This window comes from Sarcophilus harrisii, chromosome 2, assembly GCF_902635505.1.
Source record: "Sarcophilus harrisii chromosome 2, mSarHar1.11, whole genome shotgun sequence".
Classification (NCBI taxonomy): Eukaryota; Metazoa; Chordata; class Mammalia; order Dasyuromorphia; family Dasyuridae; genus Sarcophilus; species Sarcophilus harrisii.
This window is the reverse complement of record NC_045427.1, coordinates 554,097,574-554,117,304: the sequence shown is the minus strand read 5'-3', so window position 1 is coordinate 554,117,304 and position 19,731 is coordinate 554,097,574. Positions and strand designations below refer to the sequence as shown.

At 33.7% G+C, this 19,731-nt stretch overlaps 1 protein-coding gene across 4 annotated transcripts in view; it reads left to right on the top strand.

Annotated features, from left to right (window-relative positions):
* Nucleotides 1-19,731, top strand: part of ADAMTSL3 (ADAMTS like 3) — a 542,401-nt gene that overhangs the window by 242,172 nt on the left and 280,498 nt on the right. For all 4 annotated transcript variants that reach the window (XM_031955661.1, XM_023496559.2, XM_023496553.2 and 1 more), the window contains one exon: nucleotides 17,683-17,728. In XM_031955661.1, coding sequence (XP_031811521.1) covers nucleotides 17,683-17,728 — 46 coding nt within the window. The remainder of the gene's footprint in view (nucleotides 1-17,682; nucleotides 17,729-19,731) is intronic.

The following is a 19,731-nucleotide window of genomic DNA, read 5'->3' as shown; positions in this document are numbered from 1 at the left end:
GACTGGAAACAGAAAGAACAATTAGGAGGCCTTTAGTTGGTGTGTGTAGGGTAACTGTGAGTGGAGAGGAAGGGATAAATGAGACAGGTGTAGAAATACTATTACTCACCCAGCGAAAGAACTCTGGGAAATGAGTGTGAACCACTACATAGAATTCCCAATCCCTATATTTATGCCCCCCTGCATTTTTGATTTCCTTCACAGGCTAATTGTACACTATTTCAAAGTCTGATTCTTCTTGTGCAGCAAAATAACTGCATGGATATGTATACATATATTGTATTTAACATATACTTTAACGTATTTAATGTGTATTGGTCAACTTTGCCATCTGGGGGAGAAGGTGGGGGAAGGAGGGGGAAAATTGGAACAAAAGGTTTGTAAATTGTCATAGCTGAAAAATTACCTATGCATATATCTTTAAATAAAAAGGTATAAAAAAGATGTTATTGCCAAAACAAAAAAACGAACAAGCAAAAAAAGAAATACAATTACTAAGACTTGGTAATTGATTGGATATGACTAGGACAGGGAAAAGGGAGCGTAAAGAGTCAAAATAATTTAAAGTGGAACTTGGTGATTGGAAAACTGGTGGTGCCCTTATATAGTAATGGAGACATTGAAATAAGGGAGAGTTGAGAGAAAGTCAGTCATAGGTTTCATTCTGGACATGTCGAATGTGTGGTGCCAATGGTATATCCAAGTGGATAGGTACTGCAGGCTCTTGATGGTGTTAATTTCCAATACAATGAAAACTTTTGAAATCATTACCTTATTAAACCTCCTCAAGGAGGCTTGATAGACAAGAAAAGATTACAACAGCTTCTTTGTGGAGATCAATGGAGAGAGTAGGTTGTACCTGAGTAGAAATGATAATTGAAACTGATGAAAGCTGATGATTGCAATGGGTAGAGAAAATGAGAAAAAGGTCCAGCATTACATCATTCTTTTCTAGGGGAAGGTGGTAAGTTATGTAATCAAGTGAAGGAATTTGATAAAGAATGATCAGACAAGCAGGAAAACCAAGGAGAAAACTGGATTGGGAGGAGAAGGCAGAAAAAAGACATTTTTATTTGACAATTAAGGACTCTTTATCTTGAAGAAAGTGGTTTCAATGGAGTGTTAGTCAGGATACAGACTTCAAGAATTTGAAAAGTGAGAGGTGAGGAAGGCAACCATCTAGATAGCTTTTTCCCCTTGTAATTTGACTGTAAAAGGTTATCCTTTAATAGATTGAGTGTGGTAAAGTAAATTATTTTTTTTTTAAGTCTGTGAGAGACTTCTGCAAGTAAATTATTTTGGTTGATTGATTTTGTACTTTTGTAAGCAGTAGAAAGTGAATTGGTTTCTGGAGAGCAATCTGGAATTATGCCCCAAAAGTTATTAACTGTGCATACCCTTTGATCCATCAGTGTTTCTACTGGGCTTATACCCCAAGGAGATACTAAAGAAGGGAAAGGGACCTATATGTGCCAAAATGTTTGTGGCAGCCCTGTTTGTAGTGGCTAGAAACTGGAAAATGAATGGATGCCCATCAATTGGAGAATGGTTGGGTAAATTGTGGTATATGAATGTTATGGAATATTATTGTTCTGTAAGAAATGACCAGCAGGATGAATACAGAGAGGCTTGGAGAGAATTACATGAACTGACTCTAAGTGAAATGAGAAGAACCAAGAGATCATTATATATGTCAACAATGATACTGTATGAAGATGTAATCTGATGGAAGTGGATTTCTTTGACAAAGAGACCTAATTCAGTTTCAATTGATCAATAATGGACAGAAGCAGCTACACCCAAAGAAAAAACACTGGGCAATGAATGTAAACTGTTTGCATTTTTGTTTTTCTTCCCGGGTTATTTTTACCTTCTGAATCCAATTCTCCCTGTGCAAGAAAATTGTTTGGATCTGCACACATACATTGTATCTAGGATATACTACGACATATTCAACATATATAGGACTGCTTGCCATCTAGGAGAGGGGGTGGAGGGTGGGAGGGAAAAATCGGAACAGAAGTGAGTGCAAGGGATAATGTTGTAAAAAAATTACCCTCGCATGGGTTCTGTCAATAAAAAGTTATTATAATAAAAAAATTTTTAAAAAAAGAAAGTGAATTGGTGGATAAGAAAAGATTGAAAACAAATTATAGAAATGATCAAAGGGCACATTCCCTTAAATGATAAGAGGGATGTAATCTAATGTATAATTAGGATTACAGGATTGGGGCTAGAAGAGATTTTAACAATAACTTGATCCATTTTAAATGGATTTACATCCATTTAAATGGATTACATTTAAAATGACCCAAACTGGTCATTTTAGTTCTGGAAAGATTAAGGCTCAGAAAGGTTTAAGTTGTTAGAGCAAATTCATAGAAGCACTAAAGAGCAAAGGTGGGATTGCAGATTGTCTGACTCCAAATTCAGTGTATTTTTCATGGCATCAGGTCTTGACAAGTCTCTTAGTCAGAGACTGTTATAATGATGAAAAAAATTGCAGGTATGATGGAAGAGGGGAAGGAATAGAGGGAGAACAGAAAGTATACAACAGAGAAGAAGAGGGAGTTCAAATGGTTAGGATATAAGAAAGAAGTTCTTCCTTCCTCCTTTCATGAGAGACAATGAGTTCCCTATTTCAAGAGGGAAGGATTAGGAGACTTGAAAAGATAAGAAATTTGAAATTACTGCTGGAAGAGTGTAAATGGAAAAAGATAAAAGTATTGCCATACACTAGGAAGTGCCCAGTTGAAAGAGCTGAATTTCAAAATAACTTAGGGAAAAACCTAATTTAATCCTCTTAAAAAAAACATATTTTTATATGTTTTAACATATTTAACATATTTTAACATATTAAAAAAGAAACTGAGGTCCAGAGAGCTTAGTAAAAAAAAAAGATATTTTGATCTATATCTCACATGAATGTTATGAGAGTATGATGTATATTGCTTTAGACTTCACAGAACAATGTTCCCAACCCAGCCCATTACCTATGGGCTTTTAAAGTAACGAATGTAAGTATACTTTATAAATTATAAAGCAATATAAAAATATGTGATATTATAATTATTAAAATATCTTGTGTCTAAAGCTCATCATTATATGTCGAGATTCCTCTGAAATTGATTAGAGAATTTATTCATCAAATATTTAATAAGCACCTACTATGTGGCTTTCCACTGTAAGAGTTACAAAATAAATATGCCACAGATCTGCCCCTGCCTATATAGCCTTATTTTTATTTTTTTAAATTCACTGTACCACAAATAGGAATTGTTAGATCCAATTGGATTTGGAGGTTTTGAAATTATAATATTTCTGTATGGTGGGTAAAAATAGGAAAGATAGTACAGAGTGACACTATTAAATGAGAAGAGTCACAATATAAAATAAGCACAAGTCAAGAGACCCAGATTTAAATCCTAGCTTTGTCATTTACTGCTTGACTGAGTAAGTCACAGCCTCTTTGGGCCTTATTTATCTCACCTACAAAACTAGGGTTTTGGCTTAGATGGATATGCAGGGGTCCTCAAACTATGGCCCGCAGGCCAGATTCGGCAGCTGAGGACATTTATCCCCCTCACCCAGGGCTATGAAGTTTCTTTATTTAAAGGTCCACAAAACAAAGTTTTTGTTTTTACTATAGTTTGGCCCTTCAACAGTCTGAGGGACAGTGAACTGGCCCCCCTATTTAAAAAGTTTGAGGACCCCTGGAGAAGAGGGATTCTAGATCTGACATTCTAGGAATTTAAAAAGATTTGATAGTTGAGGGGTGGTGGGTGGAATACAATAGGAATTACTTGCCTATTGTTTGGCTTGTGTAATATCTGGGTATGTGGGATCCTTTAGGGAGGATTAACATCTCTGGTGGGAGGGATTGCTGAACTCTTTTCAGAGCTGCTCATCCTCCTTTAACCCAATTGTCACCCAACTTTCATGTATGGCTCCAAGAAGGTGCAGCATGAGCATCAGATGCATTCCAGTAAAACTGTTTTGGGCTAATCTTAAGAAGATGACTATACCAGGTTAAAGGTAATCAACAAGCTTCAAAAGCTTTGGTGAGTTAATGGAATATCTAACCCAAGTATAGGAAGACTTCTACCATCAGAATGGGTGGTTGAGAAGAATTGTTACAGGGACCACAAAGGCAGCTAAGGATGCTGTGGAATGAGTAGAATCAGATGCCAAGGTCATCCACTACACCCTGGGGCCATTGCCAGACATCTTGACTTTTGTCTTTCACTGGACTTCAATGACTGAAAGAGAGTGAGGCTGACAAATTATGCAACTGCCTCACTTCAATTCATAAAAATCTTTTGATAAAATACAGCACCCATTCCTATTAAAAACACAAGGATAAAGAGTTTTCCTTAAATTAATAAGCAGTATCTATCTAAAACCAAGAGTAAGCATTATTTGAAATGGAGACAAGCTGGACATATTCCAATAAGATCAGGGGTGAAACAAGGATGCCCATTATCACCACTATTATTCAATATTTCACTAGAAATGTTGGCTTTAGTATTAAGAAAAGAAAAAGAAATTAAAGGATATGAATAAGCAATAAAGAGATAAAACTATCACTTTCTGTAGATGATATGATGATATATTGAGAGAATCCTAGAAAATCATCCAAAAATCTGTTTGAAACAATTAACAGCTTTAGCAAAGTTGCAGGATATAAAATAAACCCACATAAATCATCCATATTTCTATATACTACTGACAAATCCCAATAGCAGGAGATAGAAAAAGAAATTCCATTTAAAATAACTGTAGACAAAATGAAATATTTGGGTGTCTACCTGCCAAGACGAATCCAGGAATTATATGAACACAATTACAAAAGGCTTTTCACACAAAGTCAGATCTAAACAATTGGAAAAATATTGCTCATGAATAGGCTGAGCTAATATAATAAAAATGACAATTTTACCTAAATTGGTCTACTTGTTCAGTGCCATACCAATCATACTGCCAAAAATTATCTTATAGAACTACAAAAAAATAATAACAAAATTGGAAGAACAAAAGGTCAAGAATATTAATGGAATTAATGAGAAAAAAAAATACAAAGGATGGTGGCCTAGCAGTATCAGAGCTAAAATTCTATTATAAAGCAGCAGTCTTCAAAACCATTTGGTACCAGATAAAAAATAGAATGATGGATCAGACTAGATACACATGACACAATAATCAATACTTACAAGAATCTTGTCTTTGATACACCCCCAAACTCTAGCTTCTGGGACAATACCTCACAATTTAACAAAAATTGCTAGGAAAGCTGGAAATTAATGTCAGAAACTCATTATATATCTACATCTCATACCCCATGCCAAAATATGGTCAAAATGGATAAATTATTGGGGCACAAAGGGTAATACCATAAGCAAATTATGAGAGCAAGGAATAATTTACCTATCAGTTCTTTGAAGAAGGGAAAAATTTATGACCAAAAAAGAAAAGTGAATTGAATATTCAATTGAATATTTGCATACATGAATATTGAAAATTTTATGACCAAAAAAGAACTAGAAAACATTAGGAAGTGTCAAATGGACAACTTTGATTACATTAAATTTAAAAAAGTTTTGCACAAACAAAACCAACAGAAACAAGATTAAAAGGGAAATATAAAGCTGGGAAAAAAATCTTTAGAGCCAGTATTTTTTGATGAAGGTCTCATTTCTAAAATATATAAACAACTGTGTCAAATTTATAAGAATACAAGTCATTGCCCAATTGATAAATGGTCAAAGGATATGAACAGATAATTTTCAGATGACAAAATTCAAACCATCCATAGTCATGAAAAAATGCTCTAAATCACTATTGATTAGAGAAATACAAATTAAAACAACTCTGAGGTACCAACTCACACCTCTCAGATTGGTTAAGATGACAGAAAAATATAATGATTGATTGGAGAGGATATGGGGAAATTGGGATAGTAATGCATTATTGGTGGAGTTGGGAAATGATCCAACCATTTTGGAAAGCAATTTAGAACTATGTATACCTTTTGACCCAGCTGTACCATTACTGGATCTGTATCCCAAAGAAATCATAAAGGAGGGAAAAGTACCCACATGGGCAAAAATTTTATAGTAGTTTTTTATGGGGTAGCAAAGAATTGGAAAATGAATAGATGCCCATCAATTGGAGAATGGCTGAATAACTTGTGGTACATGAAGGTAATGGAATATTATTGTTCTATTAAAAATGATGAACAAGCTGATTTTCGAAAGGCCTGGAAAGTTTTACACAAACTGATGCTGAGGGAAACAAGCAGAATCAGGAATAAATTGTACACAGTAACAGCAAGATTATGTGAGGATCAACTATGAAAGACTTGGTTCTTCTTAGTCCTTCAATGACCAAAAGCATTTCCAATAAACTTTAAATAGAAAATGCCATTCAAATCCAGAAAAAGAACTAAAGAGACTGAATGTAAATTAACACATGCTATGTTCACTTCTTTTTTCTCTTTATTTTATCTCTCATGGTTTTTCCCTTTTGTTATCATTTTTCTCTCCCAGTATGAGTCATTAAAAAAGTATATTTAAAAAGTTAATATACTTAAATAACCAGCAAAAAATAAAACAATTAAAAAATAAATCCAAATCATATTCAAGACATGTGATGTCATTGATCATCTTTGAAAATGGACAGACAATAAACAACAACATGGAATGTAGATAACTCTCCAACACAGAAAAACTTGTCCATGTGTAGTATGGATTTTTAATTAGATAGTATCTGAGACTTGGTCACCTTGACTCTAGAGAGGGCAGCTGGGTTTGGAGTAAGGAAAATTTGAGTTCAAATCTGCCTTCAGATACTTGCTAGCTATATGACCTCTAAGTTATTAATTTTTCTGCCTCACCTTTCTTGTCTGTAAAATTGGAAATAGTTGTTGTCTGTCATTCTGGAAGAGGACCATGACATCAGGGATGTGATGCCATGACATGCAAGTGAATTAGATTTAAGTGAGGGAAGCTGTGCAAGGTCACCTAGCTCACTTTCCCCTCTCATTTGGGTCAAGTGGCCAGATACAGATGGATACAGATACAGAGGATGACCTTGGCGTTTTTAAGCTAAGGTCTTCATCAGTTCTCAGTTTTATTGAAGCCATTCAGGCTAGGTAGCAATTGAGGCAAAGAATCTCCTCTTTCAACAAACAAATTAATCAATAAATCTAGGAAAGGAAGACCTTCAGGGTTTAGAAATGGTTGTTATTTACTTTCACAGTCAATCAGGGCCCAAACAATGAAGAAATGGGGGATTGGTGCCTAATGAATGAGAATCAGAGGGGTTTTGATTTAAGGGTTGGTCCTTAAGAAAGAAATCTAGCTCATAAAATCCAAGATGATTTGGGAGGGTTAAGAGGTCCAAAAGAAAAAAAAAAGTTTTTAAGAGCATCTGTAGGTAAAGGTATGATACTTTAAAGACCTTTATGATGGTAAGGAGTAATAGGAGTAATAGCACATGATTGCTATTTTTACTTTAACTCTGCTGCAGTCTTCCTTTTGATCCGTCATATTGTTGATGTCAATTTTAAACATATGCTATAAATTTCCCATGGGAAAAAAACAATTTATCCATGTTGAGTTCCTTGAAACTGAGCTTTAATATTGATTCTTATATGTTAAATTTTCTATTAAGTTTGGTTTGGTTGATAGAAAGTACAGAAAATCTACAAGTTCATTGAATATCCATTTTTTTTGTTAAATATTACAAATAATTTTGCTGGATATGATATTTTTGGCCATAGGCCTAGTTCTTTTGATTATTGATAAATATGATTCCAGTATCTGCAATCTTTTGTTGTGGCTGCTGCTAAGTCCTGTACAATTCTTATTAGCTGTAGTACATATGAATTGGGTTTTTTTCTCATTTCTTGAAAATGTCTTCTTTGATCTGGGGATTTTAAAATTTGACAGTGATGCTTCTATATATTTAACACAAAGGATTTCGCTGAGGTGGTGATTGGTGGGGGTTTTTCTATTTCTACTTTTCCCTCATGTTCTGTCACTCCAGGACAATTTTCTTACATTATTTCTTGCATTATTGTGTCAAGGTTCTTTTTTTTCATCATAACTTTCAAGAAGTCCAGTTATTCTTACAGTTTTTATTGATCTGTTCTCCAAATCTGTCATTTTTCTTATGAGATGTTTCACATTCTGTTCTATACTTTCATTCTTTATAATCTGTTTTGTTATTTCTTGGTCTCTCATATCTTCACTGGCTTCTCCTTGGCCAATTCTAATTTTCAAAGAGTTATTTTAGTCTTTGACACTCTGTATCTCCTTGTCTAGTTAATGTTTTCTTTTCATAATTTTGTTTTTTCTTGATTTTTTTTTTTTTTTTTTAGTTTTTCCTCATTGTCTCTCATTTGATTTTTAAATTCTTTCTGAGTTCTTCTGTGAATTCTCTCTGGATAGGGAGCCATTTCATGGTACTCTTTGAAGTAGAAGCTTTTTTTTAACTTTAGTGTCCTCCTCTGAAGATGAATCCTGGTCTTCTCTGTTCTAATAGTATGTTTCTATGGTAGAGTTCTTTCTTATTTGCTGGTTCATTTTTTTTTTTTTAGTAAGAGGTATGAGTATAAACACCTCTAATCCTAGGGTGGGGAGGAGATGGTGTCTCTGGCTTCACTTTAGCTCTCCCTTCTACAAGAGCTCCACCCTCTAGCAAGTTCCAGCCAGCAGGGTCTCTGCCCCATTGCCTCTACACTCATAGGTGTGCTGGTTCCTTCTCTCCCAGGGTTGCCAATTAGCAGCACAGCAGGGCCTGGCATTCCTAATCAGATGAGGTTCCTTCTTGTCTTTCTGGAGTCAGACCTAGATTCCAAGAGTATTCTAGGAGGTGAAAGTCTGCGTGGTTCTTGCTGAGGCTCCAGTCACACCCAGCTAACCCCAAGGCTCCCAACTTGAAGTTTCTATGGAGCTAACCTAGAAGTGTTTACACTTCACAGGGGTTAATCCTGGCCCTAGGTCTTTCTTTTGATCTTATCGGGTGTAGATCTCTCTTCAACGCCCAATCTTCTTGATTTTTCACCAGTCTATGTTTGCCCTGAGATGAAAATATGCTCTATTTGGAAATCAGGGAGAGCTTGAAATTTACCAACCTACTCTGCCATCTTCCCAGAATCCCCCCATGCTCATTTTTTAAAAAGCTGTTTTTGAAGAGGGAGACCTTGCTTCATATTTAGAAAACACAGTTTGGGATGAACAGATTGCCATTGATAAATTGAGAAATGGATTACTCTACTGCATTGGGCTATTCTCCTTCACTGACATACAAAAGCTGTTTCCTCAGTCTGCATTGAGATCTATAAGACTGAAAGAGAAGCAGATTTTTTTCCCCTTCAACATAGGGGATAATACTATAGTATAAATACCTTTATTTAATCCCCCATAATAATTAATATTAATATCCAGACACTGCTTTTGGAGAGTAATCAATGAGTTCCATATCAATTATTGGGTAAGGATTTCAGGGTCCATCTTCTCTGTATACATAAGGCAGGATGGAACATTATGAGCCGATTGGTAAGGAGATTTATTTTTCAGGTCATTGTTTAATCATTTTTTTTTCCAGTCATGTCTGACTCTTTGTGATACCATTTGAGGTTTTCTTGGTAAAATACTGGAGCAGTTTGCCATTTCTTTCACTAGCCCATTTTTCTGATGAGGAAACTCAGACAAATCAAATTAAACAACTTGCCCAGAGTTATACAACTATTAAGTCCTTGAGGCTGGATTTGAATTCAGGGCTTCCAAACTTAATGCTCAGTACTGATCCATCTTGCTGCCCTTCCTCCCCCTACCCCCCTTCAGATAGCTATTGGATTAAATATCTGAGACTCTTTTTCTATTCTAAAGCCTATGGTTCCATGACCTCTTCTTCTGAGGTGAACTCATCTAAATCTCAGTCATGACACTTACCTATTTCTTCTGAAACTATATAAAAGCTTTTCAAAAACCATAAAGTATTCTACAAATGGAAGGTATTATTATCATCATCATTATAAAACAGAAGTGTGGTCTGGTGGTTAGAACAAAGATCAAGAATGAAGAGACTTGGGTCCAATACCTGGCTTATTCAGAAACATGCTGAAAGCATTTTGGCAAATCTTTTTGCCTCACTGGGTCTCTGCTTTGTAAAAGAAGGGCTCCTTTCTTCCTGGTGGTTCTACATACTCACCTAGAATTAGAGAATATTAGAAATAATTGGGCAGGATGAGCCCTTAATAAGCTACAGTGTCTAACTCTCACCTTTAGATTTGGTCATACTTAAATTATTCCAGACCCATTCCAGTATTTAACAACCCTCCCTGTAAGTCTGGGAAGTGCTTTGAGATTTTGAAAAGAAACCCAGAGTAGTATCATTTACTTCCTTTGGAAATCTTAGGACTGCTCTCTATCCCTGAACAGCCTCAGAGACTTATAAAGCCTTTATAAATCTTGAACCTTTGTGGTCAGTCCCTTCTGGAAGAAAGGTATTGCTTGGGAAATTATATTCAAAACAAAGACGCCCTAAAACTTTAGAGAGTTTGTGTGTGCCTCTCTTTAAATTCAGCATTCGGGAATTTGGGTAGATATAATTTTCACTTGTTAATTTCTTTGTGAATTGTTATTTTAAAAATTCAATTACATTTAATACCTTTTGGCTAGTTTGTGCTTTATACAGTAAGCCAGCCAAAAAATCTTTCTCTTGAAGAACTTGTAACATGATACTCTAGGCAAGTACCAGCAATGAAAAATACAAGGCTTAAGTTAGCTATTATTTTAGAAGTTAATATCTTTTTTTTTTTTTTTTTAACAAAACATACACTAGATCTTTAATACACTAATATTTGACTCAAGGTACACTACCAGTATATTAGCAATTGTGAAGTGACCACTATAAATTGTAGCAGTATAAACTCCAGAGCAATTTTATTAATATTTTTAATGTATTCCCATGTGGAGACAACATATGTTTTCTATGCACTGATAAATTTATGGTTTCAAAAGTATTCTATATCAGGTTATTATGATTGTTGTAATGAGTAGGAAGTACATAGTTGTGAAACAACATTTTCAGATTCTCATATGTTCTGAGAATCATTAACTTTCACAGTCATTGGAATGAAATTAAAAATTTCAAGGCAATACTTTTGAATCTTGACTACAATGGGTCAAGGGAGTATTTTCTAGAATAAGCTGGCAAATTCCTATATAGGAAATTTAGGCTCTTATGTCCTTAACTTTTAAATAACTTGCATTTCATTTTGTGCCTGGTTCATAAAGTGGTTATTTATGTACATGTTAAAAGACTATAGCATAAGATTGCCATATCAAGTGAGGCCAGCCAAGGTATTGTCTAAGTGTTGAATTTTGGAAAAGTCTCTATTTTATCATGAATAGAATGAAGTAGTGAAGAAGAAGAAATCTTCCAGAAAACTTAGGGGAAGGGTGAAAAATCCCTTTCTACTAAACCAAATTTAAGGGGTAATGGGTTTATGGTGGTTTATGTTGGATAAATTTCTTATATGATTTGTTGTTTAATTTGTTGAATTTTATCTCTTTGTTAGAATTTAAGTGGTATGTACTTTAGTGATAAGGCATTGATTGCTTTATAATTCTTTATAGTTCACTTGTTCAATTTCAGGACTCGACATGCTTTTTTTTTCTCTCTGTACTCTTTTGTTCTTATTAGGACAAGCTGCCACTATGTGGTGATGGTATCTAAGTTATGGTAATGTAGTCCAATTAAATTGTAAAAAGGCATAAATTTATTTGAGAGACAAATTAGCACCATCTTGTTTTTTAAAAAACAATACACTAAGTTATTCTTTACTAAAGTAACTGAACTCAAAGCTACGTAATAACTTTTTGAAGAAAATACTTTGATACAACTTAGTGTTTTTTCTCACTTTTATCTAGTATTGCACTCCATTTATTATTTTGATTCCTAAAACTTAAGCTGACCATTTTTGCAAATAACCATGATTCTATGAATTTAAAACTGATGATAAAGTGAGGGAGGGAACCTTTAAAGCACCTGTAGAATTTCAGTTCATAGCCACAGTCCTTGTATTTAAAAACCATCATGTGCCAACAACTTTCCAGTTCTAGAAAAAGTATCCTTTTCTTACTGTTCAGAGCTGATAGGAGGACTTTAATTTACCTCTTCTTCCTTCTTTGCCTTTTAATTTTTTTTCAAAAACTTGGATGTTTGACATTGTTACACATGGACATCTGTTATCCTTTTGATTGAAAGGGACAATTTTCAGAGAGAGTGAAAACAAAGGAAGAAGAGAAGGAAGAGGAAGAGGAGGAGGAGAAAGAAGAAAAAAGAAAAAGAAGAAGAAGGAGGAGGAGGAGAAAGAGGAAGTTTGTTAAAAGTCTAGCTGTATTCATTGAAATGTGCATACAATGACAATTTCTAATGCATGTTCAAATAAAGTGGTAGCTACTGACCATATAAGACACTGGATCAAATACAAATTGTAGAAAGTTCTAGATTTCTAAAAAATCTTATATATCTGTCAGGATTAAATATTTAGCAATTTAAATATTTAACAAGGTTTTGAAGCAGGTCAGCCAAAGTGATGTCACAGTAATGACAGTTATTCGAATTTGTAATTACATTTAAAGGCTATTTGATGGTGTATTTTTTTGGAGTGGATAAATAAAGAAACTGGTTACTTCAGGAATTAAGTCCATTTGATACAGCTAGATAATACAGATCTTCTCCAAAAGGGAACTAAAATCTTTGCTTTCTGGATACAGGATTAAGAGTTAGAAGATGGGTTTGAATTCAGAATTTGCTGCTTATTTGGATAGTTAATTTAAACCTTTCTAGATTCTTTTCCTCAACTGTAAAATGAGTAGACTGGAGTTCTAAGATTCCTTCTGGTTCTACATTCTGTAATCTATGACTAGGCTGAAGCACTCTAGACTTATTTTACTTGTTTCATAATAGCTAGCAATTACAGTTATCCCTTCTACATGGCAGGGGTTATGGGTCTGGTATCCTCATAATCTGTAAAATCTGCATAAAATTTTTGACCTTCCCTTCATACCAAAGAATTCAGAATTTTTCCCTTTTCATTTATGAGATTGTTTATAAAATTAAAAAATACTTTGATATTATACAATACTATTCATTTATATATATTTGCATTCTAAACTTCTTCTGAGTTGTCTGCTGGCCTTCATGTGTCATCTGTAGCTTCTACAAAACTCCCTCCAAAATCCCATTTGATTTATTATGCCAATATGCAATATATAGAAACTGCAAAAAGAAAAGTTGCTATATATAAAGGATAACTATATAGCATGTTAAGGTTTGTAAAGTGTTTTATATAAGTTTTCTTTTTTGATCCTCAAAATAATTTTCTAAGATATAAGTGCAATAATTATATGCATTTTAGAAATCAGGAAATCCTAGACATGTAATTAACTGAATATATATGTATGTATATATACATATTATATATGTGTGTATACATATATGTATACATGTATGTATGTATGTATACACAAATAAATAAGGGTTAATCCTGAGATAGGATTTGTTTGTAGAAATCCTTCAGAACTATGGACATTATAATAAAAATCAACTTGTTAATTTAAGAGAATTTTCAAGAAAATGTATCAAGTTCAAAATACACCCTGGAGCTACATCATAAAAACATATCCCACAATAGCAAGATATTCAACTTAGTGCAGAACCATCTTGGGGTCTATTCAGGGAGTTTTGTTACCACACGATTCTTTCAATGCTGATTACAAATTGTCAGCATATGAAATTGATTGGGAAAAGAGGTAAGTGGAGATACATATAGGACTTTATGGGTTAAAAATACAAACAGATATCTTAGAACTTCTATTGTTTTTAATAATTGGATGAAATTGAAAAACCTATTTTATACTTCTTTGTTTAAAGCAATATTTGGCATAAATGAGATATGACAACAGAAAAGAAGTTTTTGCCAACTGGAACAAACCAACAAAATCTTATTTTCTGACAAACAAACATCCTACAAATACCACTTTTCTTTTGAAACCTTCCTCATTATCTTTCCCCTTTCTCTTAGTCCTCTAATCAGATTTGACCTTTCTCTCCTCTGAACTCCAATTGCACTTCCTTTCTACCACTCGGACACAGAGTAGGATCAGGAATTGAAAGAGTCTTGGAATCAGGATATTGTGGTTTCAAATTCTATCTCAGACACATCTTGGCTATGTGAGACTGGTCAAGTCAATTACCCTCTCAATGCCCCCAAACCACTTTTCTGAATCTTAGCAATAAAACAGTTGCCTGCATTAAGAGAGGGGGCTTCTTAGTCTGTGATCTCCCTTTATGGCTGAAATTACAAGTCAAGGCTTCCTCCTTCCTTCCCTCAAATAGACAAAAAAAGATTGCCCTTAAGTTCTATTGTTTTGTCTTGCCTCTGTATTTACATGTCTTATATCACTCAGTAAACTATAAGCTCTCTGAGGTTAAGGATCATTCCTTAGATATTTTTCTGCCTCTTAAAGTCATAGAACTTTACCAGCCAGACAGAAGAGGAATATTAAATATTTTTTGAATGAATTAATAACATCCTTCTCACTTGTCCACCCCCAAGTACTCCCTTTTAGGTGACTGGCACATTTTCCCATATACTCCAGATTAACAAATATTTAAAATTATTTGAAATTGTGAAGAATTTTAAATGAGTAAAATAGGATTTAAGACAGAAAACTGTTCCAGTCTCTCCCAAACAAGCAGACTCGTGGTTTCCCTTGACCCTGGGTTTTCCCTGGTGAAAGCAGTACTCTCTGAGAAGTGTTTGGCCAGCGGTCAAAGAACAGGGAGAAGCCAAAGAGGACAACCATTCATTGCTCATTCCCACTAAAGAGGAAGGAAAGAAATAAAAGCTTGGCCACATCATCCACTTCTAAACAAGGTTTACATCATAATGAGTGGCATATTTTAGACCATGCACAGAGGCAGAGAGAGGCCTTGGACCCCTTGAGTTAACTTGAAATAGGATTTTGTACCCTATATTGTGTTATGGATCCCTTTGGCAGTCTGATGAAACTGAGAGTTCCTTTTCATAAAGATATTTTCAAATGCATTTAATAAAATTCATAGGATTACAAAAGAAACCAAATATATTGAAATACACATCAAAATACAGGCAAAAAAGAAACCTTGACTAGTTCACAGGCCCAAAGTTCAGAGTCTTTGCCAAAAGAATTATAGGATCATCCTCTCTAAATATTACAGACAAAGAAAACTGAGAAAAATGTCTTAGGAGATACAGAATGGAATTATTCTCTTTTTGAAAGACCTTGGTGGAGTGAGATGCTGTGGAAATAGATAAGATACTCTTTGAGGTTGGATCATTCCACAACATTTTTGTGCCAGAACTGTGACAGAAGAGGATATATTATTTATTTATTAATGAATTTAAGAACAGCCTTTCCACTTGTCTACCCCCAAGTTCTCCCTTTTAGGTGACTAGCACTTTTTCTCCCATATACTCCAGACTGAGAAAAATATTTCAGACCGTCTTTAGTTTTTACCATGAAGGAAATTTCATATTTGTTTTGTCCTGAATAGTACCTTCTGCCTCCACTAATCCATCCATCATGGTAAGTAACAGTATCTTCTTGAAGGTCATATCAATCAGGTTTTGGTAGGCTATATACAGACTGGAGAACTTTTAAGAATGGATCCAATAACAGCTGGTTGCTCTGAGATCAGAAAAGCTTATTAGCAAAAGATTAGCACCAGGTAATGAGTTTTTGCTCAAAGAACTCATGAAAAAAGACTGAAACTCCTGGAGGGAAGGCTTTTTTCTTTGTCTTAATCAATCCATGGCAAAGGACCTTGCTTATGCTTATTACGTGATGCCTTGAATGTAATAAAAGACACTTAATAAATGCTTATTGAAGTGAATTGAAGTTAAAACATTTACCAAGATAGGGAAAGGCTATAAATTGTCTTAATGGATGGTATAACCATATCAGAGAAGTTACAAATATTCTTCAGGATTGGGACAGCAGTGTGGGGAAGAAGATAAAATTAGAGACTTAGAATCAGGTAGACAGACCTGGGTGCATAGTACACCTCAAAAATGTAGTAGTTGTGTGAACCTAGGAAATTATACCCTCATTTAGCATTAGCTTTAATACTGCTTAAACTGGGCCTACTAAGAGTACTTATCTTACAAAAATGTACAACAGGCACAAAAATAGAGCTAAAGAATGTTACATGACTTACAAATCTTAAAGTACCCTATGAATGTGAACAGTTATTGATATCATTAATGACCACATAACAACATTGAAATAAAAATTTCTTTGTGTACTTAATTTTATGTGATAAAAATATACTAAATTAGTGTATGTTAAGAGTAAAGAATACTTGCAAAGAAATAATATTGTTCATGTGCAACCATAGAACTTATTTATGTAAAATTATTTGGAAAGCAGTTTATTTTGGACACAAATACAGTAGCTGACAAATAGAGCATTGAGTTTTACAGAATACTATAAAATTGTTTCATTTGATTCTGATTTTGACCTCCCCAGATGTTAATGCTTTCAAAAGATACCTTCTCTGTACACTGTATTTATTTTGTATATAACAATTTATCCATTACTTCCTTCAATAGAATCCAAGCTCCTTGAGGTTAGGGATAATTTTTGCTTTTACTTTGTATCTTCTATGCTTAAGATATTGCCTGACATATAGTAATTTTTAATAAATGCTTGTTGATGATATAACAGTATTTAAAGCTTGTCTTTTAAAATCATTTTAATAGTATTTTATTTTTGCAAATACATAGTTTTCAATATTCATCTTTGCAAAAGCTTGTATTCCAATTTTTCCCTTCCTCCTCTTTTCCAAGATAGAAAGCAATTTGATATAGGTTAAATATGTGCAATTCTTCTAAACATATTTCTAAATTGATCATGCTGCTTAAGAAAAGTCTGATCAAAAGGGAAGAAACCACAAGAAAGAAAAGCAAACAAACAAACAACAAAATGTGAAAATACCATGCTTTAATCCACATTCAGACTCTATAGTTCTCTCTCTGGATATGGATGGCATTTTTCATTACAAGTCTACTGGAATTTAAACCTAAGAACTTAGAAAAGTGAAATGAAATGTTCTGGACAGCATTACAGGAAGGAATTAAGGTAGAAAATAAATATTTATTAAGCATCTACTATATGCCAAACATTGTACTAAACACTTTACAAATATTTTCTCATTTGATCCTCACAACCCTAGAGGTTAGATTCTATTTTTATCCCTATTTTATAGTTGAAGAAACTGAGCCAAACAGAAGTTAAGTGAATTATCCAGGATCACACCTAGTGTCTGAGTCCTGACTTGAACTCATGTCTAACTTGACTCCAAGAGCATCACTTTAATCACTGTGCTACTCAGCTGTCTCATAGATGAAAGAGAATGGTCATAGACTTAGAAGTGGAAGAGACCTTGGAGATCAACTAGTTTTATCAGTCTCATTTTAAAGATAAAAAAACTCATGCCCAGAGAGATGAAGTGGCTTGCCCTGGGCTATGTAGGAATAGTTTTTACAGAAAATCATTATCTTGTTTTTGCTTGTGGATGAACATAACTTTTATTTAGAATTTTTATCTTTTTTTCTCTACCTAGGAGCTGTGAAGGGCAGAATATTCGATATAAAACCTGCAGCAATAATGTAAGTCTTGTAATGTAATATATATATATATATATATATATATATATATATATATATTCTAATGAAACTTTTAAGACATATTATTGTGGTATGTATTTAAAAGCTAATGGTGCATAATAGTCTTTCCTCACTCTCTTGTTACCCATTTAAAGAAATTTGACTGTTCGCCTAATTGACCACAGATTTAGAATTTGCCCTTTGTGAATGCATGCCTTACTGCCAAATTGGATACAAAATATTTCATGTGAATTACAAGGAAGTTACACATTTGGGGAGAACTCATAGGAACTTATCCTAAATTGTTCAACATTTAGATATTTTAAAAAATATTTAAGACTTCCTTTTATAATTTTTTTAAAACAATAAAGACCAGGAAAGATAAAGGAATATCTATCCTGTACACAATCTACTGACCAATTTAAGAGGATCATTTGACTTTCAATAGTTGGATTAAGATGATAATTATGAAAACTCTTCAGTAACTTCAGTTACTTTAGTCTGCAGTTGGGGAGATACCTTCCTTTCGAATAGAATTTGCTTATATGAGCAATAAGCTTAGCAGAGTTTGAGGTTATGATAATATGAGTTAGAGAAAAAAAATTTCTAAATATATATATATATATATATATATATATATATATATAATAGGCAATGTCACTAATTTTTTCTTGATAAATGCTGTTGTTTTTCCCATAAATCCTTCAGAAGTTTTAAAATATCTCCATATTTGGAAATATCTCCATGTCTGTCCAGGACAAAACCTTGACTAAAGCCACACCTATGTAAGTGTGGTTAAATTAAACCAGATGAAAAAATTCATCCTGGATTGAGCTACCTTCTTATAATGGGCTGGGACATTTTCCTCTGCCTGGCCACAGAATAAAGTGGTAATAATAAATGATTTCATAAAATGAAATTTTTTTTATGATTAAAGAGAATTGAAAGAAAAGGCAAAGAAAATAATTTATCAGGAATATTTCTGAATCTGCTGTTTTCTTCAGTATCTCCTTAACCAAAAAGAGCCGTTTTTCCTTAGCTAGAGATCTCGAGACTGCTAAGGTATAAAAGAAGACAAACAACATTCATTCAATCAGACAGTCAATCATTCAAAAAACATTTATTAAGTATCTACTATATAATAGCCACTGTTCTGGGGGTTATAAATATCATAACAAAAATTTGTCTGTATCTGCAAAGAGCTTAACTTTTAAAAAAGGGAGTCAATATGAACATATAAATATATACATGATAAATATAAGGTAACTAAGGGTGACAGAAAGACCATGATAACCAAGGAAGTATCAGGGGAAACATAGAAAGGTGGCAAATGAACTGACTTTTTTATTAAAGCTTTTATTTTCAAAATCCATATGCATGGATAATTTTTCGACATTAGCTCTTGCGAAACCTTGTCTTCCAATTTTCCTTACTCATCCCCTACACCCTCCCCAGATGGCAAGTAATCCAATATATGTTAAACATGATAGAAATATGTGGTAAATCCAATATATGTATACATATTTATACAATTATCTTGCTGCACAAGAAAAATCAAATCAAACAGGAAAAAATAAGAAATAAAATAAAATGTAAGCAAACAACAACAAAAAGAGTGAAAATGCTATCTTGTGAACCACATTCAGTTCCCACACTCCTCTCTTTGGCTATAGATGGCTCTCTTCATCACAAGATCATTGGAACTGGTCTGAATCATCTCATTGTTGAAGAGAGCCACATCCATCAGACATGATAATCATATAATCTTGTTGCCGTGTACAATGATCTCTTGGTTCTGTTCATTTCACTTAGCATCAGTTCATGGATGGAGTTCTTACATAACAATAATATCCCATAGATTTATATACCATAATTTATTCAACCATTCTCCAGCTGATGGGCATCCACTCAGTTTCAGTTTCTTGACACTACAAAAATATGCATACAATTGTCTGAATGAACTGACTCTTTAAATCAATTAGGAATTTCAGCAATTAGTAGTTTAT